This window comes from Elephas maximus, chromosome 19, assembly GCF_024166365.1.
Source record: "Elephas maximus indicus isolate mEleMax1 chromosome 19, mEleMax1 primary haplotype, whole genome shotgun sequence".
Taxonomy (NCBI): domain Eukaryota; kingdom Metazoa; phylum Chordata; class Mammalia; order Proboscidea; family Elephantidae; genus Elephas; species Elephas maximus.
Genome location: NC_064837.1, coordinates 43,879,589 through 43,903,416, shown reverse-complemented (window position 1 = coordinate 43,903,416; position 23,828 = coordinate 43,879,589). Strand labels below are relative to the sequence as shown.

The window sequence follows — 23,828 nt, the reverse complement described above, 5'->3', positions numbered from 1 at the left end:
ACAGCTAACTCTGAGGCTCTGGGTTCACTGTACCTCAACCCCAAGAGAAGTTCTTGAGGAGAGAACATACCTTTGGCTTTTTATGAATATTTGCCCACTAGAGCCTTAAGAGATGTAAAGTGATTTTTCTATCCTCTGGCGCAGCTGTATAATCTATTAAAGTCCCTCCCCCCAAAGCCCAGGCTCTTGGGGAATTATACGCCAACCACGGTAACCACACCTGCGAGAGGAGCAGCTTGTGTTCTGCCTTTGCCTTCTTTCTTTGAGCTGGACTGTGCTCCAGGTCATCAGGAACAGAAAACGCCAACTCTGTCTTGTTAAAATCCAAGTTTTTTTTTCTTTTTTTTAAGACTGTGTTGATTTTATTTTCTTTTTAAAAAAAGACTAGAACCCAGTCCCTTGTTCCTATTGAGTCCATTTTCCCAAGAGATGTCACTTTTGAGATAATAAGTTAAATATTTTTGGAGTGGAGGTAGCGTCCCTCTTCTTAGTGGGATGTCTTCTTGGTTCCCTTCCCAAACTTGGCATCGAGACCAAGACCTATGAAAAAAAGAAAATGGGCTCAGCTTTATGGGGGAAATGAAACCTATCAATGATTGGGGGCAGGGGAGAGGAGTTAGCTTAGGTTCTCCAAATTGGGGCTGTAAGTAATATTAACTTTAGCACACTGGTTTTATATACATTTCCAAGAGAAAGGAGAACAGCATCAAGTGAAAAAAAAAAAAAAATCACCAAATACTAGCAATTATATATATATATATGTATATATATATATGAAAAACACAAAAATATATAAAATACAGCAAGATTCAAAGCAACTTAACTTCCTAGTTATTTCTCTCAGTTCCCAATAATAGGGACTAAGCATAATAATCCTTTCCTGCTCAGTATCTGGGGAAATCTAAGTCACTAGAAAAAAATATACTAAGGTAAAATGCTCGTTAGGAAGGCTGGATAGAACATTGTTCTCTTTTAAAAAGGCTTTCTCCAAAATAACTATATAAACTTCATAAATGTACAAACGAATGTTAGGGAAAATGTCTAATGCTCCGTTTGCTGTGGCTGTGTGTGACGCAGAGGCCCGCTCGGGGTGAACTCACCCAGGAATACCAACACAGTGCCCACCCACTGCATGGGACTGATGGGGTTGGCGAAGAGGATCACAGACGCCAAGATGGTGAAGAACTTTCGAGTTGTGGTGATGATGGAGCAGGTCAGGGGACCAAAATATACAACTGTCATGAAAATGAAGCTCTAGAGAGAGACAGAGAAAAGCAGGATCAGGCTAGTTCTTGGTTATCTGCCATGAGGCCTAAAGTCTACAACAGAACATCAGGGCGAATCTTGCCACCCCTCTTCTCCCAGCCAGGCCATCTCCTCTCAAGGCACTCACTTGACCCAGGGCACTGGTCAGGCCAAAGAGCAGGATGTTATAGATGATTGCAGGGTACCTCTCGGCAAAGCTAACAAACTCCCAGAGCTCCCCAGTGAACAGGATTCCTATAGAAAAAATGCCAAGAGATGAATAAAGCATCTTGTATGCCCAACCTGCACACGCGCCCGCACTGAAGTCCCTCTGAAGGATGAAAGAGCTTGGGGATGCACATGGAATGAGTCTGTACTATCCCATCCAGCAGCCCTCTCCTGTTCTTTTCTGATGATAAGAACTAATAAAAGACTCAATTTTGTGGGAAAGGCTTGGAAGTTAATGAGTTACGAAAGTCATGCAGAACTATAGCAGAGATTTAACGCAGAGATGTTGTATAGGTACTGATCTGCATGTCCCTAGTTCAGGGCAGCCCCAACACTGTCACTGCCAGTCTTCAACAGCCTCCGCCATTTACCCCATTAAAAAGCAAAAATAAAAAACCAAACCTGTTGCCATCGAGTCGATTTTGCCCCATAGTGCTACACAAAAAACACCTTCTACATGTGCCAAAATGTGAAAAAGATTGGGAAGGACTGATTTAAAATCAAATACATAAACATCTGAATTATATTCAGTAAACACCTGAGTCTGTCTCATCTATGTTCAGTAAACACCAAGCCAATGTCTCATCTCTATCATAAGAGGCTAAGTTTCCAGAGGTACCCCACGTTTCACTACTGTGTGTCCTTCCATACCTGGCACAGGTCTACCCATCTGTGCCGTAACAGGTAATACGCAGATCCCACTGGTGAAGGTTTCTCCGGGACTCAGGAAGCTAGACATAAGGCATCTTGGAACTGAGGCAGGCACGTGAACTGGGCAAAGTTGGCAAACTGCCAGCAGTGCATGGGATCAACAGGACAAGGGCAGTCTGCCCTCTGGTGATATGTGGGAAGAACAGCAGCTCTTCTTACCAGCTCCCAGCAGCAACGTCGACCAAAGGTTGATGTTCAACATCATGTGGTTGGAGCCTGTTTGGTAATGAGCCCGCATGTGGTCCTGGGAAACACCTGTCAGTCCATCCAGGGTCAGAGACAAGAGCTGCAAAGAAATGGTGCAGACTGCAGTGACAAGGCCACCAGGGCTCCTCCTCACTCTCAGGCTCCTCAGAAAGCGTGACCTTAAGACAGAGTCGTCAGCGTAAGATATTGCCATTTGCCTAATGGCGTGGGGTGGGAATAGACCATGCTAGCCCTCTGACACTGGAATGACAGGCTAAGCAAGCCACATAGTTTCAGTGCTATCAGAGTGAGGCAGGAAGCCTACCACTTCCCAACACAATGCCATGAAGCCTGGTGTGCAGTCGCCTAAAATATGCTGTGGTGAGCCATACACATTCCCCATTAAAGCCGGAGAGAGAGAAAATTTAGTCCCAACAGGTTAGCCTCCTGGCTTGGAGTACAGTGCTCCAGAGACCAGATTCTGTGGTCAGACTGCCTGGACTGGAATCCTGACTCTGCCACTTCATAGCCATGTGACCATGGGGAAATAACTCAACCTCTCTGTGCCTCAGTTTCTTCATCTATAAAATGGGGACAATACTACCTATGCTACTAAATTATTGTAAAAATTTATCAACTTTTACTTGGAACAGTGCCTAATACATACTAAGGAATAGTTACTATTGTATTATTTTTAACTTTAGCTTCTAGGTTTCTAGGAACGCCACAGTCAAGAGACACACTACTCCCTTCCTCTTTGCTGTCAGGTCTCACACAGTGACCTCATACCAGGATTTAGATACAGCGTTCAGGGTCATATCTTCCCCAGAAGGAGAGTGGTAGCGCAGTATTTCAGGCTCTCCTTTGGCAGAGCCAGGGAGCCTGTCACGAGACACAAAGACCAGAAACAGGGGTAAGGAGTACCATCGCCCTTAAGACATATAAGTGGCCTTCTGCCTGCCCAGGTGGAGATATCCCTCAGTTAAGTTTGCTGGAAAAGGCTGCCTGCCCCATCAGCATCACATACCAGCAGCAGCTCTCCATAGCCAATTGTGTGTTCTTCCATCCCAACTACTTTCTTGGGTTTATACATGAAAAGGGCCACTCCAGCCACAATCAGCAACACACACAGGTACTTGGCCAGTGGGTACTTCTTCCTCAAGAGGGTCACCCCAAGGAGCATGACTATAGGAAAGAAACAGAGTAGAAAATTCAGGCACCCATAGGTGACTACCCATGACCCAACAGCTTCCTCCCAGGAGACAAGAAAAGACTCATGGGAGAAAATAACGTGAAAACGAAGGCCTATAGAGGATAAGAGGAGGGTACTGGGCTGGCGCCTTGACAGGTGTTTGGGCAACACGGTTGAGCAAAGAGTGTAAGGTAGAGAACAAAGGTGAAAGGTCCAGGAAGGAATGGAGCAAGGGCAGGGAGTGGTAGGGAAGTGTGAGAGAAAGAAGTCAAAGATCAAACTGGGACTTATGGTGCCTAATACAATGTAAACCCATTGGACACTGAAATGACTGACATGTGAAGCAGACAAGGTCAGCCTCTAGCTCCTATTAAGGATTATAAGCCTGTGCACATCCCACAACACAGGAAGTGATACAGATGACAGGATGGGTAGGGGGAGGGAAAGGAGGAAGTCCCTGATGATAGCTATGATGGGATGATGAAGCTCAGGGGGATCCAGAGCTCTAGTACAAGGGGAGAGCGCTTACTACAGGAAGCGTGAGGATGGAAGATGGAGACCACCTTCTTCTGCTTACCTGGAATTGGCTTGCAGGATTTACCAAGGACCTGAAATTAAATTCAGCAAATAATTTCTGAGTATCTGTGATGTGCCAGGTGCTGTGCTAGGTGCTGCAGTGTGGAGGATGAGTAAGTGTGGGGCCTGCATCAAGGTCCTCAGCCTCAGAAGGCTGCCCTATCACAGCCTAACCCACCACTACTCAACCACAGCTCTATGGTTCTACACACCCTGAATTTCTCAAACACACTCTTTTACGGCTGCTCTCTTTTTATATAAGTCACAGTCCTGAGGGAAGAAGTCTTAGTCCTTTTCAAACAACTTCTGAGCCAACCCTCATCCCACCTTAAGGTTTCACCTGGGTTGGGTAGTTGACAAACTGTAGTGCTGAGTTGCTGGAGACCATGGCACCCAGGTAGGAGACAGAACAGGCAGCATAGAGCCAGCTCCGGGTACGATCCACCCTGGCAGTGTCAAAAAACTGGATCACTGGGAGAAGACAAAAAAACATACAAGAGAAACCTGGTGGGGCTAGGATGGACCACTGAGCAAAAGTTGAAGCCTCATGAAAGGAACTAGTTTGTCGAATAGAATAAGGGGCACCCGAAGAGCAGAAGCTGTTTCTGTTCTCTTAGACTGGGAAATTTCTGAAGCTTATTCAACTCTTCAGTCCCACCTAAGTCTAACACAAGACCACATGCGGGTGTGGAGGAGTGTCATTTGTTCCAAGGGACTAATTTGCCCTGCTACTAGCCCCAGGGAACAAAGAGAAGAAACTCAAAACACAAAGTCAAAGGGACAAAGAAAAAAAAAAGGTATTCTCAATGGGGATTGGGAACACAGAAGACCCACTTGCTGCACATTTTTGACTCAGTTCTTCTAATTTAAGGAAATAGAGTTTTACCCCATTTCAAAGTCATTACTTTTATAGACCTCACAGAGGTTGTGTGAGCACTGAAGGGGATGGGGACTGTGGGAGATAGACCCTAAGGCTGAATTACCATCACTGCCTAATGCCCAGGATTCGAAGGGGTGGGGGCACACACGAGGTACTGTCTAGGTACTCACAGATCTTGGCAAATACAGCATTGATGACACATTGGATGAAGACCAAAGTTAAGGCAAAAGTGAACGTCTCTTGGTTGGCTCCCTCCCCATACTTTCCTCTTGTTCTAAGAATAAAACACAGAAAAAAAAAGGCGGGGGGAGGAATTAGTGTATTACCTTCGCTGTTATATAGCATGCCTAGAGCTCTGAACTTATCTTGGCTTTCTGGATGTGGGGAGAGCTTGGTAAAGAACATTCTTTTCACCTGAAAAAGGAACTGCTTTTATTGAACCTAGAAACTAGACATCCCAGCCTGCTAATCCCCTAACCTAGGAATAAGAATGCCCATAAAGGATAGAGCTAAATAATCATGGAGAATTAGATGGTGAAACCAGGACCCCAGGCAGGAGAAGGGATTTGGATTTGGGTAAAGGCAGCAAGGCCGAGGGCGGAATAACCAGCTATCTGCAGATACGTGGGCGCTCCAAAGAGGAGCTGGCCTAATCAAGGAAGCCTGTATGGGTGTAGAAAAACTTCAGTATGTAAAACTCAGGCCTTTAGAACCAACGGAGGAAAAACCAGGTCTCGAGAATTCAGAGACCAACCCTCCCGTTTCGGAATTCTGGGGAGGCTCAGCGCCGGCTGTAGAAGCAGGAGGTGCTGGCAGGGCCGGAAAGGCGGTAATGAGGACAAAACTAAAGCCTGAGGCTAGGGTCTGGAGGGCCGCAAACAGGACCACAGGCTGGGGAGAGGGAGGCGGGATAGGGGAGGGGGGGCTGCGTTCCAGCCCCGGGGATCCGCTCACATCTTTTCCTGCAGTATCCCATAGTAAAAATAGCAAACGAAGACGCCCAGGAAGCAGAGCGGCAGACGCAGCCGGTCGGGCACTAAGGAGCTGCTAGCGGCCATGAGACGCCCGGACGAGCCGACCGGAGCTCCGCTCACAGCCGACAGCGCCAGCGGCGGCGGCGGCGGCGACAGCTCCAGTCGGACATCGCCGACCGGCAGCAGGGGCCTCATAGGAGCTGCATGCGACAGTCGCTCCGCAGGGCCCAGCAGCCACCACCAGAACTGCCTGTTCAGGATGGCCAAGGGGGAAAAGCCTCAGAGGCCAGCAGCTGCTTCCAGGAAAAGAAGGTCGCCTCGGGGCCTTGGCTCCATCCCTCGTTTCCCGGGGAGTGGCTTTCCCGTGGCTAATGCCTCGTCTTCCAATTTTTCCGATCAGGCAACTCCGAGGACAACTGCAACCCAGAGCCCGGAGGGGGCGCCTAGGAGGTGCCCGGTCGGGGAATGATGATGTAGAGAGATGTGGAAGTCGCCAATTGGCGGCGCTGTGCAAAGGCAGACAAGTGGGCGGGAAAGAGGAGGTACAGCTGGCGGGGCAAATTAAAGTTTTTTTTCCCGGTCGGCGGTCAGTCTTCTGCTGGGTCCTAACTCCAAGAAACTCCGAATGGCCCCTCGACGCCCTCTAGCTGCTGCCCAGCGTCAGCGACCGACTCTACGCCGTCAACTTTACCAGCAAGAGCGTTCAAGGCCTGACTTTGAGAGCAGTTCTTCCTCCCCGGCACAGCTCTAGGCTTCCACGGGGGAGAGCAGTACAGTAAGCCTCTGCTAGATCAGTGCTCTTAAGTCTTAGGGTAACCTCCGCGTGCCTTTAAATTCCGAGCCACAGTTTTCCCAGTCTGCAAACTAGGGGTAATTCGTAATAGCCACCTTATCTGCCTCTTGACTATTTTGAGGATCAAATGAGCTGAGGTTTGTGAAAGTGTTTTATAAACTGTAAAGTGTGCTGTGCAAGTTTAAGATACTATTAGTTATTACTCTTCTCTCAATTCGTATTTTATTTCCTCACATTCTCACATTCTAGAGGTGGAAATGGAAGCCGATTGAAATGAATTCTCTTCAAGGTCTTACAACTCACCAACAATGGAGCAAACACTCCGGCTTCCTGCCAGGTTCTTCCCCATTAATGAACACCTTGTTGGACACCTTCCTCATGCAAGTGTTGTGCTTCCACCTGCTGGCACAGAGCTAGAACACCACTGACCTCAGATCACTGATACTCCCCCAAACATTCCCCCACTCCTAATAATTGGCCCAGATCACAGACTGCCAGTTAGACTCTGGGCACTATCTGGATAGACCTCCTTCTTTTCTAGCAGCCCATTCCTTTGGCACAGCCTCAGGCAAAGGAAGGAAGCACTGAGCAGCACCACACCCATCACTCCAGGCCTGACTCACTGAGGCTTTGGGGCAGGCCAGACTTATCTTTCAGGGGGAGGGGTAAGAGACAGTAGATGGGGTCTGTCCTTACTGTTTTCTCCTTAATGTTAGGGAGACGGATCCCCACATTTGTTTTCTTGCCTAGTGGCTTACTCCACTGAATTAGCCCATGATTCCAGGGTACTGAGCAGCAGCAGGGAGGAAAGGGGCAGAAACCTCTTAGGCTAGGAACCAAGCAACCTAGGTTCCAGGCCCAGCTCTGCCTCTTCCCGCCTGGGCTCTCAAACAATTCGTTTGACTTCTGAGTAAAGTTTCTTCACCTGAAAGTAATGGGAATGTGTTAACAAATATAGGCAAGCAGAAGAGTGTTGTGGTTAAAAGCGTGAACACTGGGTTCAAATTATCTGGTTTCCAATCCCAGCTCCTCCACTTCATATCCATGTCCCTTGGGGAAAGTTATTCAATCTTTCTGCCCTCCCTTCATTAGTATAGTGGGACTTAACCACATTTCTTTCATTGGGTTTGTGATATTTCAATGACATGTAAAGCTCTTAACCAAGCCAACGAATGGTAGTTGGAATAGCTTGGTTTAGGAGTTTGTTGTGAGGTCTTCAGACATAGATACATGTGAATGTGCTTCCAAAACTGTGGAATACTATACAATTATAGTTATTATGACTGCTCTTAAGGCAGTCAACCATACTTATACAATGGGGATAATGTGTCTTCTGTGAAAATGCTTTCCAAACTCCAACGTGCCATGAGAATGTTGGGACGGTCATTCCCATTTCCCCTCAAAGCCTAAGACCTCTCACAGGTGCAACACTGTAAAAATGAGAGGCTGCAAAAGCCCAAGGCTACACACCGTGTTGTGGGTATTCAGGGAAATGTGAGATGAGAAGAATACCCAAAAGGAGCTAAAGCTTCCCCAAAAACGTGTGGAGAGACTCAAGGTAAGCACCATTCCTTGGTCTCATTCGCTTTGCCAGTACTAGGAACGTCCACAATGTCAAACTGTCTCCCCTTAGTGACCAGCATTTCCTCTCTGAAATCCACTTTCCACAAGGAGCTTTTCCAGATGGACCCAAGAATGGATGACTTTCCCACTGACTCCCTCACCCCACCTCCAGGACACACTGCATTCTTCCTTTTGGACAGCCATCTCCTGGATCTGCTGTGCACATGTCCATGTAAAGAGTCCAAGCCTGGTGGCCTGAGGACAGGGACTCCATGTCCATCCATCCAACACCCAGATCCACATACTTATGTGTTAAGTGAAGCCTCCTCCCTCGAAGACAAGGATGAAATGATCAATATCATACTCTCAGTCTCCACCGCCCCCCACCACCCCCGCCGGGCAAAACAAAGATTTAACAGAATCTCAAGTTGCTGGGAATACTTATTTATTTATTTGGTCTATTAACACCAAGATCTGCAAAAAACAATCTCTAAACACAGGATAAGAAAACTCGAACATTAACATTCTTCTTCAATTTTTGTGTAAGCTCTGCAGTACAGAAAATATACAAACTTCAAACAGCTGCAAAAATAGTGTCTTTGGGAGAAAATAGTTTCTATATCGATACAAGAAAAATAGGCATTTTTCTAATCCATATCCAACCCAGACCTGGGGCAGGTAGAGGGTGTAGAGTTGCCACTTGCCACCCAGAGGAACACCAGCCCTCCCTCTCCCCCACTACCCGCCTGGGGCTGGGCAGGTCGGGCTGCTGCTTAAGACAATCTTTAGTCAGAGTGAAAGCGAGATGAAAATGCCACTTGGGAAAACCTTTGGTTCCCCCCTCTGCCAGCAGCTGAATTGGTCAAGTGTTATGGCCCTTTAGGGCTGCTTTGGTCAGCACCTCCAATGAGAGGGAGCCATGGGGATGGGGCTGAGGGTGGGGGTGTCTGTCTTCTGGTCTCCTCTTCTGTGTGTGTGGAAGAGAAGAGGAATGGGGCTCTGTGGTGTCCCCTCTCCTTCAGTCATGGCCAGCTTCCTCAATGACAAGGACAAGGGCCTCATATACAGTCCTTTGGATTCACACCTAGGAGTGGGGGACCCAAGACCTTCTAGGTGAGTTTTCCACCAAGTGAGGGAGGTGGCAGGGACATAGGTGTGAGTAGTGAGCTGCCCAGCTGCTAGTGGAGAAGGCAGGTCCCCTCACATTAGGAGGGGCAGGTGTCCATCAGAAAGAGGACCCAGGGCTTTGACACAATAAATGAAAGTGCTCAAAAGCCGAGAGGGAAGGGCTCCTCCATCCCCCATCTCAGAGGGGCTGAGGAGGAGGCTGCCACCAAGGCACTGGTCTCCACGGTACAGTGGTGGGGTGGGGACCTCAGACCACCAGGGAGCTCTGGAAAAGCACGGGCTCTTCTGATGGTGGGGTGCGCTGCCATGGCTCGAACGGCAGTGGGGAGGCCTTAGAGGCCTCTGGATCCTTCCGAGGAGGTGGCCTGGGGCTGGTCGGGGGAAGGGGAGACCCCGGGCTTGAGGGGCAGTTACGGAAGATGAAGCCCATGCTGGGAAAGAGGGGCTTCATCAAGTTGACAGGGCAGAAGGCCGAACCGGTCGGGTTGAAATGGACTTTGTTCTTGTCAGGACAGGAAGTCAGGAAGGTCAGGTCAGGACCTGGGGACCTGGAGGATGGAAAGAGAGAAACACACAGACATATGTGTACACATACACACAGAGACAAACACACACACACAGGGAGAGAGAGAAGCAGCCAGTGAGAAAGGATGTCTGATGTTGCAGTGTCAGGGGAGTAGGGGAGCTGGGACAGGGTACAAATAGGATGGTAGCTTGACCAAAACATGAAAAGCTGCTGGGCAATAAACAGTCTTTAGGCCCCCCAGTGCTCCATTTTTTAGGAGTATGTCTGAATAATGGTAAAGATACTTTAGCTCGAAGCAGGAGGATTGAAGCTAGACAGGAATGTGATTCTAGAAGAAGAGACCAAGGGACTTTTAATTTGAGAGATTTCTTCAGTGAAGGGTGTTTTGAGGTCAGACCACTTCCCTGAAAGCAGAGAACCAGGCAAGGTAACTTCTAAGACTTTACAGCCTGAAGCAGAGTTTCTCAGCCTCAGCACTACTGACATTCTAGGCCAGATCATTCTTTGTTGGGGGGGTTATCCTGTGCATCCTAGAATGTTTAGCAGCATCCCTGCCCTCTAGACTAGCTATCAGTAGCACCCTCCCTCCCCTGAGTTGTGACAACCAAAAATGTCTCACGGAGGCAAAATTTTCCCCTGTTGAACCACTGGCCCAGAGAATCTAATTCTTGAGCACACTTTGAAAGGTGTGATTTTCGAACTCTTGCAGGGAGGAAAGAATAGCAACAATTGGGAGAAAGGAGATACAGGTTCTAACTAGGTCTTGGCCTTCTCTGGCTCACGTTTAATGTAAAAAGAGTCATCCTTACCCTTCTGACCACTTAGGGAAAAATGGAAGGATAAAAGAAGGCCAGGCCAGAGAGTTCTAGAGTAAGGAATTCTTGTGATAAAAAAGGAGCCCTGGTGGCACAGTGGTTAAGCAGTTCAAACCCACCAGCCGCCCCATAGGAGAAAGATGCAGCAGGCTGCTTCCATAAAGATTTACAGCCTTGGGAACCCTATGGGGCAGTTCTACAGGGTCGCTATGAGTCGGAATCAACTGCAATAGTTTAATGGGTATGGTTAAAAAAAAAAAAGAGTATTGGCCATGCTTGGAGAGTGAAACAGAACTGCAAGGTGCTGGTTGGAGTCTTGGAGGTAAGAAGACAAATGAGTTGGAAGATGGTGGGGCTCTGTCGCCAATGGTTTGCATCAATTACCCTTTCTTTTTTACTTTTTATTGAAGTAGAATACACATATAGAAAAATGCACTTAGTGTACAGCTTGATAAATTGATTACCGCTTTATTTCCAGAAGAGCAAGGGGGAGAGAAGGAAGGCAGAGGCTGGCACAGGGTGAGAAGAGGTGGATGGAAGTAAAAGGCCCATATGCTGGATGTATTTGGGAAGGCCTGGGAGTCTTAGAGACTCCACAGTGGCAAGGTGTCCCTTGGCCAAGAAGGGTTTAAAAGAATCCCGCTTTATGGAGTGCAGAGGTGGGCAGTTGGTGGCAGGGGAGCCCAGAAAGGAATGCTCTGGGTGTGTGCATGCACACGTGTGGAAGGTGACCAATAGGAGACCCAGCAACACTCAAAGGGTATGAGGGCAACCAGGATGACCCTGAACAGCTTGAATCGTTCCCTGGGAAATCTAGGTCATCTTAGAGGGGACAGCAGCAAGGAAGAGGAAAGTGTAGCAGAAGAACAGCTGAACACAAGACAGAACTTCCCAGCAGGAAAGTTGATAAAATAAAGAGACCCCAATGAGTGTCAGAATTTCTATCCCAGGGTATCTGAGAAAGAATTGATGGATCACCACATCTCTCAAATGGTTAACAAAGAGGCTGAAAGCTAGATGAGATGACTTTAAGAACTCTTCTAGCATTACGCGTCTATGAAACAATCGAGACAAGCAACGGCCTAATTTCTAACAGGTTGTAATTACTCAGCTATAATGTGGATTTGGGGGAGGGTGTAAGAGCCCAGAATCTCTTTAAGCTACAAGATCTGGCCTCTTCCCTCCATAGCTACCCATGGGACCCAGAGGTCTTGAAAGTATAGCAAGCAACAGAAATGATGGTACCAACAATCCTGATGGCAGTGGTTTTCTCCTTAATTCCTACTCTGGGTATAATGTACTTTCTGCTACCATCATGGGCTGTCCCCTCACTTTTCTGTGATACAAATGGTGCCCTCAAGAACCAAAACCCTGTCCCAGCTAAACCTCCACTCACACACCATGACTAAACTTCCTGACTGCCATCAAAACCACAACTTCCAGTGTGAATCTGCCCTGATGGATATCAGGCTGGCAGAGGGAAATGAAATCAGCTCTTACAGCGCCTGCTATGTGGGGTTGTCTGGGTCATTTGGAAAGGTCAGCTCTCAATTCTCCCTGCTAATAGGAGGGAATCGTAGTAAAGAAATAACCTAAGAATGGCTTCCGAATTATCCAATCTGGCTTGGGAATATTCCAGATTTCATACTTACAAGGACTGGAAATTTCTGTCTAGGAGTACAAGATACTTGAACCACTACAGCCACAGACTTGACTCAGAAGCAATTAGAAAGCTGTCTAGGCTCCACCATCCCCCAGTTCCATCCCAGGGAGGTGAAACACTTCTAATCTCTGTCTAAACAGCTAGTTTTCTCACTGTCTCTCTCGACCTCTCCCTCAACCCCTCTCTCTTCAATATTTCTCTCAAGTACATTTTTCTCTCATTATGGCCTAGCAAATTCTCACACCTTCCCTGGGGATAGAAAAAAATAGAAGAAACGAAGAGCTTAGGTTTCAGATATCTTTCCTTCTCAGCTCCTGCTGTGCTTGTGGCTGGCATGTGGGCAGAGAGCAGGTTTCTATGGAGATAATGATAAGCAAAGATTTAAGTGCTCAGAGTAGGTAATGTCAACAAGTTTGATCATGGAAAAACCACGGTATCGAAAACCTAAAGTTGACAACACCTCTATGACCATAGAGTGTCCAAGACTGAAGAAGGGCCAGCCTGTCGGGTGGGTAACATAGGGCTGACCCTCCATCCCTGTTCCTCCTCCCGCTCCTTGTAAGGTTGATGTACTCACGTGGCCTCTTCAAACACCCGCACTCTCTCGCAGCCTTCTGGGGGCTCCCGTTTGAAGACATAGCTGTGATTGGGCCGAGGGGAGGCAGCAAAGGCAAGGACTGGAGATGGGCTGCCCTCTTCTAGGAAGGCCGGGTGGCCTGGAGAAGAGGCTGCAAACAGAGCAAGGCTGAGTCCAGGGAGCTGAGGAAAGATCACTTGCTTCAGCTCAGGCCTTGGGTGTAAAAGAGCAAGGTAGGGTGACGTGGTAAGGTAGACAGCGGTGGTTATGCTAATCTAGTTTATTGTTTGTTTATACTCTAAACCAAACCAAACCAGTTGCCATTGAGTCGATTCGAGCTCATAGCAACCCCAGGTATGTCGGAGTAGAACTGTGCTCCAAAAGGTTTTCAGTGGCTGAGTTTTTGGAAGTAGATTGCCAGGCCTTTTTCTGAGGTAACTCTGGAGTAGACTTGAACCTCCAAGACCTGAACCTCCAACTAGTGACTGAATGTGTTAACCATGTACACCACCCAGAGACTCCATTTATACTCTATTCGACCTTAAAAAAAAACCCGTGAGGCAGCTTACAGAAATACACAGACTATATAACAAGATTAAAAATATACACATATATAGTTGAATTGATGGAAAATAAGGTATAAGGCCAATTCTAAATTCCCAGGAGGTAGACTGGGTTTGGAACTCCAAATCTCAGACTTAAAGAAGCCCTAGCTTCTGTTGCTCTGCCTTCTTCCAAGACTGCAGCGCTGCCTGCCAACATACCGCAGCTTCTTCCTTTCTGTGGGCTTGAAAATCTATCCCTTCTTCCAGGAAGAGCTCTTGTACTGACTCAGAGAAGCAATCTTTACTCAACCCCACTTGTAGGATAAAATTCCTCTCACTTTCCACACAGCGAGTGTACTTTGCCTAAGCTGCAAATATTGACCTTATCTGTATTTATCTCATATTTACTCCCTATTACTTGATGCTCTGTTTACCTATGTATATTGTTAGATCATGCCCTTAACCAGCCCACCTCACAGGGTTGCTGTGAGGATCACATTAGACAGTACAAGATCATCATTATTAGAAAGTAGTATTAATATCTTGTTCGCTTAATGAAGCAGAACAGTAGAGAATAGAGATTGGGAGTCAGAAACCTTGAGTCTCAGTCTGTGTCACCCTGGGCAAGAGACCACTTTTTCTTATTTTACATCATTCATAACCACCTTGAAACCTATTGCTAGTCATGGGGAGGAGTGGAAACCTGATTAGAGACCTGCTGGCTTTCCACCACAGCATGCTGACATTCTACTTCTGAAAAATCAAGTCATTAGAGACCCTATGGAGCACAGTTCTACTCTAACAAACATTACAGGGTCAAAATGAGTTGGAGCTGACTCGAGGGCAACTAACCACGACAAATGCTAAACCTCTGCCGGAAGACGGGGATGTGAGGGATTGCTTCTTTGGATCAGAGTGAGGATTAAGTAAAAACATAGGTGCAGAGACTGGATATGGTATATGCCAGAAAATAAAGTAAAGGAGCATAATTATTGTTGGCATCATGTGTAGAAGAAAGATGACTCATAGAAGATATTCTGGTTGGTTAGTAAGTGAAAACACTGGGCCTGGAACTGGTTAGAGTGGAAAAGGGAGTGGAGACTGTCCTGTACCTCGTGCTGGCCCTGCTGCCTGGGCCTCCTCAGCTTACCTTTGTCACTAGGGATGGATGCCAGCTCCTCAACTGCACCCCGGTGCTCCTCGCGGCTGGCATGGCCAGACGGCTGGGGGGATGCCAGGGGCATGGAGGGAGAACTGGCCAGGTTGCCAGGCTCCAGGGGAAGGAGGGAATGATCGCAGCTGCTGCTCTGGGAAGGGGCGGGGGCACGGTGCCCATCGGGGATATCGAGGATCTGATGGGGAAAAAGGTGGAGAAAGCCTCAGGCCTGTACCTTTTCAGGGGTACCTTTTCAGTACTGTGGTGAGCCTTATGGTACTCTCCTTGCCATTATTCTCATCCTTCATACATAACACACAAGGACAACAGAAAAACGCCATTTCCTCAAGTCATGTATTTCCCTGACTTCCCCTGTATCTGTTTCTTCTATAACATTCCGTTCTTTTCCTTCATAGTACTTGCAGCCTAATTCGTAATTACATATTTGCCTGTATGCTTTGATCTGTGGGGTGCCCCTGCTAAGTTATAAGCCTCATGAATGCAGGGACCTTCTGTGTGCTGGGCTCTGGGAACACAAAGATGAACGACATATGGTGCCTGCATGCTGGGGGCAAACCATGAGGATCTTGTAAGTGATATAAACCCCTGCAGGACAAGTATTCAGACTATTCTCATATAATTCATTAGTTAAACCCGCCCCCCTTTTTAAACATTCCGTGGTACTTGTACCCACAGCACAGCAAATCGTGTGCGTGTGTCTGTTTGGGTGTGTATAAATGCCTACAAATATATATATCCAAATGAAAAATGAAACAATAAGTAAATCATAAACTGGGAAATGTGCCCATTAGAATTACATTAATCCTGCCCAACTGGCATTCCCCAATTCTACTGTTTGTCAGTATAAAAATATGCCTTGAGACTGCAGAAAGGGTAGCGAATAATTCTGCCTGGGAGTGGGGTGGGGCTGCTGGCCAGTAAGGGATGGACACATTTCACCAGGTGGACATGGAGGGAGAGGAAGAGGTAACACAGGCAGTGGGGGCAGCATAAACGAAGACGCAGGTGGGCAGCGGACGGTGGCAAGTACACAGGTAACAGTGAGCTGCCGGTTTGGCCGAATGATGATGCCTAGCCCACTCCTCCCAGCTGGGGACCCTCCTTGCTGCCAATCCTTGTTCCTTCTTTTTCTACTCACCAACACAAAGACTTTCCCAATCATGCCTGCCCATCTCTGCTGTCCCTGTAGTTAAGTCCTTTTGGGATTAATAAACTCAATTTGTATCCCATTTGTGGGATCTTGTTTGCATATTGCTCTGTTTATATATCCACAGCCTATGAGCCCCCAGAGGGCAAGACTCCCACCCCCACCTCCGCTGACGCTCAGCAAGAATCAGGTGGTGCATTCAGGGTGTGGTCACACTCACCCTCAGTAGCTCCTCTTCCCCCTGCTCCTTCACAAACACCTCCTCCAGCTCTTGGTTGAGCCCTTCCAGGCTTCTGTGCAGACAGGGGCTAAGTCGCAGGACAGTGGACCCTGAAGGGAAGCTGGGAGGGGATGCCTGGTGGAGGCAAAAGAAGCAATCATGTTAGGCTTTACCTATACAGTTATCAGCAAGCAAGGTTGTGTCATCTGCATATCGCAGGTTAATGAGTTTCCTCCAATCCTCATGCCTTGTTCTTCTCCATATAGTCCAGTTCCTCAGATTATTCACCCAGCATACAGACTGAATAAGTATGGGGAAAGGACACAGCCTTAACACACGCCTTTCCTGATTTTAAACCACTCAGTACCCCCTTGCTCTGTTCTAATGACTGCCTCTTGGTCTATGTACAGGTTCCGCATGAGCATAATTAAGTGTTCTGGAATTCCCATTCTTCACGATGTTATCCATAATTTGTTATGATCCACACAGTTGAACGCCTTTTCATAGTCAATAAAAAACACAGGTAAACATCTTTCTGGTATTCTCTGCTTTCAGCCAAGATACACCTGACATCAGCAACGATATCCTTCATTCCATGTCCTCTTCTGAATCTGGCTTAAATTTCTGGTGTTCCCTGTTGGTGTACTACTGCAACCATTTTTAAGTAACTTCAGCAAAATTTTACTTGTGTGTGACACTAATGACATTGTTCAATAATTTCCACATTCTTTTGGATCACCTTTCTTTGGAATGGGCACTAATATGCATCTCTTCCAAGCAGTTGACCAGGTAGCTGTCTTCCAAATTTCTTGGCATAGACGAGTGAGTGCTTCAATGTTGCATCCATCTGTTGAAACATCTCAATTGGTATTCCATCAATTCCTGAAGCCTTGTTTTTTGCCAATGGCTTCAGTACAGCTTGGACATCTTCCTTCAATACCATCAGTTATTGATTATATGCTACCTCCTGAAATGGTTGAAATGTCAACCAATTCTTTTTAGTATTGTGACTCTCTGTATTCCTTCCATCTTCTTTTGATGCTTCCTGTGTCATTCAATATTCTGCCCTTAGAATCCTTCAGTATTGCAACTTGAGGGTTGAGTTTTTTTCTTCAGTTCTTTGAGCTTGAGAAATGCTGAGTGTGTTCTTCCCTTTTGGTTTTCTAACTCCAGGTCTTTGCACATTTCATTATAATATTTTGTACTCTTGAGCCACCCTTTGAAATCTTTAGCTCTTTTACTTCACCATTTATTCCATTCACTTCAGCTACTCTACATTCAAGAGCAAGTTTCAGAGTCTCTTCTGAGATCCATTTTCATCTTATTTTCTTTCCTGTGTTTTTAAAGAGCAAGTTTCAGAGTCTCTTCTGAGATCCGTTTTCATCTTACTTTCTTTCCTGTGTTTTTAATGAACTTTTGCTTTCTTCACGTGTGATGTCCTCGATGTCATCCCAGAACTCCTCTGGTCTTCAGTCATTAGTGTTCAGTGCATCATTCTTGAGATGGTCTCTAAATTCAGGTGGGATAGAGATGCTCAAGATTGTACTTTGGCTCTTGTGGACTTGTTTTAATTTTCTTCAGCTTCAACTTGAACTTGGATGTGAGCAACTGATGATCTGTTCCGCACTTGGCCCCTAGCCTTGTTCTGACTGATGATATTGAGCTTCTCCATCATCTCTTTCCACAGATGTAGTCAATTCCATTCTTGCGTATTCCATCTGGCAAGGTCCATGTCTATCACCAAGGCCATATTTTCCAACTACTCATCCTTCTTATTTGTTTCCAACTTTTGAATTCCAATCACCAGTAATTATCTGCAATATGCAGATGACACAACCTTGCTTGCTGAAAGTGAAGAGGACTTGAAGCACTTACTGATGAAGATCAAAGACTACAGCCTTTAGTGTGGATTACACAACTGGACCAATAAGCAATATAATAAATTAAGAAAATATTGAAGTTGTCAAGCATTCATTTTATTGGAATCCACAATCAACGCCCATGGAAGGAGCAGTCAGGAAATCAAATGAGGTATTGCAGTGGGCAAATCTGCTGCAAAAGACCTCTTTAAAGTGTTCAAAAGCAAAGATGTCACTTTGAGGACTAAGGTACACCTGACCCAAGCCATGGTATTTTCAATCACTTCATATGCGTGCGAAAGGTAAGCAGTGAATAAGGAAGACCTAAGAAGAACTGATGCATTTGAATTATGGTATTGGTGAAGAATATTGAATATACCATGGACTGCCAGAAGAATGAACAAATCTGTCTTGGAAGAAGTACAGCCAGAATACTTAGAAGTGAGGATGGAGAGACTGTCTCATGTACTTTTGACATGTTATCAGAAGGAATCAGTCCCTGGAAAAGGATATCATGCTTGGTAAAGTAGAAGGTCAGTGAAAAAGAGGAAGACCCTCAATGAGGTAGACTGACACAGTAGCTTCAACAGTGGGCTCAAACATAGCAAGGATTGTGAGGATGGCGCAGGACCAGGTAATGTTTCATTTGGTTGTACACAGGGTTGCTATGAGTCAGAACCGACTTGACGGCGCCTATTAACTACAACGTACAGTTATCAGTTCTGAGCAGCGGGAATGAGTGCTTTTGAGAGTCATGTCTACCCAGCAGAACCAAGTGAACAAAGGAGGATTTGGGGACAGTTATTGATTGCAGTAAATCCGTTCAGTGGAGTTTTCCCCAGAAGTTCGAGCTTTGAGAGATCCTAAGTTCGAGCTTTGAGAGATCCTAAGTTCGAGCTTTGAGAGATTTTGAGTGTACTTTCAGAGTCTGCAGGATCATCATTACCTCAATTTTATAGGGGTGCGGGTAAAAGAGAGAAATTGAGAAAAGCAAGAAGCCCTTCCCATGCCACTCAGCAAGCCTGAGTTTGGACCAAACTTCACCTATGTGGCCACAAAGCATGCAGCGTGGGAGGGTTCGGTAACTGCAAGACCCGAGAGAACTCTTCCCACACCCTGACATGGAGGAAGAGGAGGGAGAAAGGGGCCAGGGGGAGAAAACGTACCCTCAGAGCTCCCCGCACAGCGTGGTCCCCTTGGAGTGGGGAGCTCCGCTCTTTCTCCTTCCCGCTGCGGCTCAGCTTTGTCCTCTGCAGCTGTTGCTTCAACTTGGTGATCTGGCAGCCCGAGAGGGGAGAGGAGAGGCAGATGAAGCAAAGCCAAAATGCATCAGGTCCCCGCCTGAAAGTGTGGCTCCTGCCAGAGGCTCATGAAGATTATAAAAAGGAGATGGAAGCTGATCTTCCATCTCCAAATAGCTTACCCATTCCCGTCAAGTCAATCCCGAAACATGGCGACTCTATAGGACAGGGTAGAACTGCCCCATAGGGTTTCCAAGGAGTGGCTGGTGGATCTGAACTGCCAACCTTTTGGTTAGCAGTTGTAGCTTTTAACCACTGTACCACCAGGGCTCCCAAAATAGCTTAGTGGTGTTAAAAATTGTGATGATAGTTTCCTCAGGCAAGTTGGCTATCTTGTTAACTAAGTTATTTGATGTTTTAAATGACCAGTGTTCCATCTATGGATCAGTGTCCAAAAAATTAAAAATACACAACACTGAAACCATTTTGCCTTTCACAGATTCCAAAGGCACGGAATACTACTCTATTAATAGAAACGGAAAATGATGTTTCTGGATGCCAACAGCCATTTACTCCTCAAAGTATATTCACGACTATCTCAAAGTCCCTGAGACCAGGAAGGATGGAAATATTTCCCCATTTTAATGTAGACTACACTGAGCAAGGGGCAGGTGCTGGAGAAGGAATATTAAATTTTGTACTAGCTTCCATTAAAAAAAAAATGCCATCAAGTTGATTCTCAATCAAGGTGACCCCATGCATGTCAGAGTGGAACTGTGCTCCATAGGGTTTTCAATGACTGATTTTTTTAGAAGTAGATCGCTAGGGCTTTCTTCTGAGGTGTCTCTGGGTGGACTCGAACCTCTAACCTTTTGGTCAGCAGTTCAGCATGTTAACTGTTTGCACCACTCAGAGATAGTGACTTCCATATCCTGTAACAACTGTGGCTCATCATCAATAATTTTCAGTTTTATCCCTGTCCCATTGTAATTTTAGACCTACTTGCCTTCAGCTGGCAAAGGGGAATGCTCAGGGGGTACAGAGATATTTAAATATGGGGCTAAATTAAATGAATTCAGAGAGTAGGTCTGATGCTCCATGGCCACAGAATTTATGACTATACCCAAGAAGAAAGTGCTGTTAGATTGGTCATTGTGAATCATTCATACCATGACCCCACGCTTAGTGCAAATAACTTGTCTACCTGATCATTGAAAATTAAAATACTTTGTATTTCGCACTGGTCAAACTCGCAGTGCATTTTCACTTCATATTTGATGGCTGTTCTCAGCAACAAGGAGGGTGGAAGCTATTGTCCCTTGTAAAGGGAGAGATGAGTCCTAGTTAGTTGACCCTTTCAGAAGCCATCACACAAGCATGCCAGGGTGGAGCTGGTCTGGGAGCTGAGGATTCCAGCCTATGGCTTTCTCTACACAGCCTTGAGGACTCGAGCACTCCTGAGGGAGAGGGAGGGCCAGGAAGAAGGGTTTGGGAACACATAACTATTTTCTTCCTCTTTTAGAATTAAAGCTGAATGAATAGCTGAATGAATAGTTAAGTATAAATAAGGGCTTCCAATTCTCAGGAGCTCATTCCCTGACTTCCTCCAGTCTCTGAACCACTTATCTGGATCCAGCCTCAAAGGAAGGTGAGACCAACCCTGTGCTTGGCTGCTTGAGGTCACTGGCAGTTGCTGGCCAAGCCCCTCTGGCAGGACAACCGGGCTCCTGAGGTCTGGCCACTAGGAGGCTGGGAATCAGACACAAAGGAGCCATCTCATAGGACAAGGCAAAGTTGAGGAAGTGAGAGTGGAAATGTGATTCTGCTTTGGAGTAGACCGTGTCCCATGGTACTGGAGCTTAGAGAAGAGGCGGTGACCCTAGCCAGGGAGTCAGAGAGGACAGTCACCTCTTTTCGGTGGTCTGTGCTGCCCCAGGACGCCGAGCGCTTGTGTGTACAGGAGCTGGCCTGCTCCCCTTCCAGCTCTTGCCAAGACAGGGGGGTCTGCAGGGAGAGAAGTAAGGTGAGACAGAGCAGCTTCCCAGGCAGGCACTGGGGGACCAGGCAAATGGCTTCCCGGGCAGAGGTGGTAGGTCTGTGAAGGTTTCTCTCTGATCTGTTCATCAACCCCTGAACACCACCAGCTCATTTTCTTCTTTCTGGCTTCCCCACCTGCACTGTCTCCTTCCCACTCTACATCTTCCAGGAAACCTTCTCTCATATCCAATGAGGCCCACCTCCTCTTTACTCTCTTATTACTTTTATACATGTTCTCCGTTGCCAGTTATACCAGGTACTCTCCAGTGGTGAGAACAAGTAGTGTCTCTCCCTACCCCGCCGCCAAAAAAAAAAAAAACACCAGTTGCTTGCTATAGAGTCAATTTTGACTCATGATGACCCCATGTGTTTCAGAGTAGAACTGCACTCCGTAGGGTTTTCAAGGCTGTGATTTTCAGAAGCAGGTCACCAGGCCTTTCTTCCCAGGTGCCTCTGGGTGGGTTCTAACCACCAACCTTTTGGTTTGTAGTTGAGAGCTTAACCATTTGTAGCACCCAGGAACTGCTTTCTTATCCCAACCAGCTCCAAAAGAGCATGGACTCGGAAGCCACTAGAGTTCTTTATCCTCTTACCCTCCATATGCCTAAAACAGACCCAGGTTCCAGGGAGCCTAGTAGGAATGAGTTAATAGATGGGACTCCATTAAAGAATCATTCATTGTTAAACAGGAAAAAAGACAACAAAGGTTCTCCACTCTTAGCCCTTGGCCAAAGCAGGCAACTTCCTCTATATTGCAATGCCTCAAGCTTGTTCCCTGATTTTCACCACACACAGAATAAGCTTTGGGGGCGCTAAAGTCCTCCTGAACATGTAGGGGAAAAGACATTTTCAGAAAGGAGGGAGCCAGAGTTCTAGGCCCAGCCCTGATTCCTGACTCCTGACCCCTCTTGGCTTCATCACTACTCATTCTCTTGGGCCCTACTCAGTCCCTCATGAAAACAGGGCTCTCTGATCTGCTATCCTCCATCTCCCTGCCACGTGGAAGGCAAAGAGCCCAAGGTTGAGGTAGGAGGAGTTGTAGACCCACTTCCTGAGCCCCCACCAAAGGGGAGAAGCTATTGGCTTTAAGCATGAAGCAGAGAAGGACTAGATTCCTCCCCGCCACCAATGTCCCTACTTCCATTCCAAGAGAGGGACCCAAGGGGGGAGGCTCCAGTGGAACCAGTTCCTCTCTAACTTCTTTGCACAAGCTGCCAAAAACATGAGGGCCTGGGAACCATCTCCTCCAACAGATCTATTGACCTCTCCCGAGAGGTTGTTACAAACAGAAAAGGGAGGATAAGCAAAAAAAAGAAAAAGACCAGCAACAACTCACCACCCAACAGCTGTTAAGAAATGCTTGGCAAGGGGTAGCCTGAGCAGGACTGTGAGAACAGACCCATGTGAGACAGCTGCAGTGGAGGAGCCATGAGGGGCCTGAGCCTCCCTGGCTCTTCCTTCTCCCAGATGCCCCCTGATGAAGACCTTTCCTGGGCTCTGTGACAAAGCCAGGGGAGACAACTGCCCCTACACTGGCATCTCAAGGAGAATACCCAGAGATCCATTCTACCACAGTTCCCTCCCTTAGGAAACAGGCAGACAGCACATCCTTTAGGCCCATATCTTGGGTGCATACCCCAAAGCCCTCTGGGTGAATTCGGCTCTAACAGTACACGGAAACCAAACATCATGTCTATTTCCAGATGCCCATGCTCCTCAGAACCAGGGTGTTAGCAGATAGAGCCTCAGAAGAGGCTGTTACATAGACTGAAAGTAGGGAGGAAGCCCCTCTCTCCCACAGCCACTCGAACCACCTCAAGGTTGGCTCCAAAGCCAACCCAACAGATTGCTAGCTCTGCTAATCAAAGCTGAGTCCCACGCAAGCCTGCTGTCTCTGCAAAGGTGGCAGAGTCTGTAGAAAAGGGGTGACAAAGGCTGAGGCGATAATGCCCATTTTCCCTTCTCCTGAAAGATACTGTCCCCACAGGTAGGTGGTGAGAGGTAGGAAAAACAGCCACACTCAGGCTGCCCCCGGTTCTACTAACATCTCTTGCAAACTCTTCAACTGCCTTCTTTCTTCTGGGATATGTGAGGGGGTGGAAGAAAAAATGCAGGCTAACACCGGTGCTTAGAAAGGATGTAAAAACCATGGCAGCTAAGATCATTGCTTCTCGTCATCCATCTTACACTGCCTCTCTCTGCTCAGCGACATCTTCCAGCAACTATTGCCTACTCTGTGTAAACTGTACTACTAAGGCCATCTGTTCTCTGTTTCAGCACCCACCATCTGGCCATAGATGTCACCATCTCACCCTTCATCTCATGGGCTTTCCATACTTGGCTGGCTCTCTGAACTATCCAGGCAAGCCTATCTCCATCTCCTTTTTCTTGCCTCACCCCCTTACTTCTAAGCCTTCTGCAGGCTGGTTTCTCTATCTAAGATGCCCCACCCTACCAACACTTCCCATTGAGGAACCCTCTCTAACCTATCTACCTAGAGATGACCAGATGGGTTCAGGTTATACATCATTCATGCATTTGACAA

General features: G+C 46.9%; 2 protein-coding genes across 4 annotated transcripts in view; both read right to left on the bottom strand.

The window, feature by feature from the left end:
* Positions 1-312: 312 nt before the first annotated feature.
* SLC35B1 (solute carrier family 35 member B1) lies at positions 313-6,378 on the bottom strand. Of its 2 annotated transcripts, none has more exons than XM_049861005.1 (9): positions 5,973-6,378; positions 5,189-5,292; positions 4,479-4,609; positions 4,140-4,170; positions 3,398-3,555; positions 2,344-2,470; positions 1,394-1,500; positions 1,101-1,254; positions 313-540 (listed from the first exon to the last, which is right to left on the bottom strand). In XM_049861005.1, exons 1-9 carry the CDS (start codon positions 6,185-6,187, stop codon positions 488-490), a joined length of 1,080 nt encoding a protein of 359 aa, XP_049716962.1. In that variant the 5' UTR covers positions 6,188-6,378; the 3' UTR covers positions 313-487. The 2 variants fall into 2 exon arrangements, with proteins under 2 accessions (XP_049716962.1, XP_049716963.1); XM_049861006.1 differs by having other exon boundaries at positions 4,479-4,584; positions 5,973-6,056.
* A 2,231-nt stretch (positions 6,379-8,609) lies between these two features.
* FAM117A (family with sequence similarity 117 member A) overlaps positions 8,610-23,828 on the bottom strand; it is a 48,236-nt gene continuing 33,017 nt past the window's right edge. The window contains exons 3-8 of one of the 2 annotated variants that reach the window (XM_049858987.1): positions 21,155-21,250; positions 19,172-19,282; positions 16,147-16,281; positions 14,753-14,954; positions 13,058-13,208; positions 8,610-10,024 (exon numbers count right to left, since the gene is read on the bottom strand). In XM_049858987.1, coding sequence (XP_049714944.1) covers positions 9,724-10,024; positions 13,058-13,208; positions 14,753-14,954; positions 16,147-16,281; positions 19,172-19,282; positions 21,155-21,250 — 996 coding nt within the window. In that variant the 3' untranslated portion in view covers positions 8,610-9,723. Of the gene's footprint in view, positions 10,025-10,044; positions 12,836-13,057; positions 13,209-14,752; positions 14,955-16,146; positions 16,282-19,171; positions 19,283-21,154; positions 21,251-23,828 lie in introns of those variants that run through there. The other variant, XM_049858988.1, reaches the window with a different exon arrangement.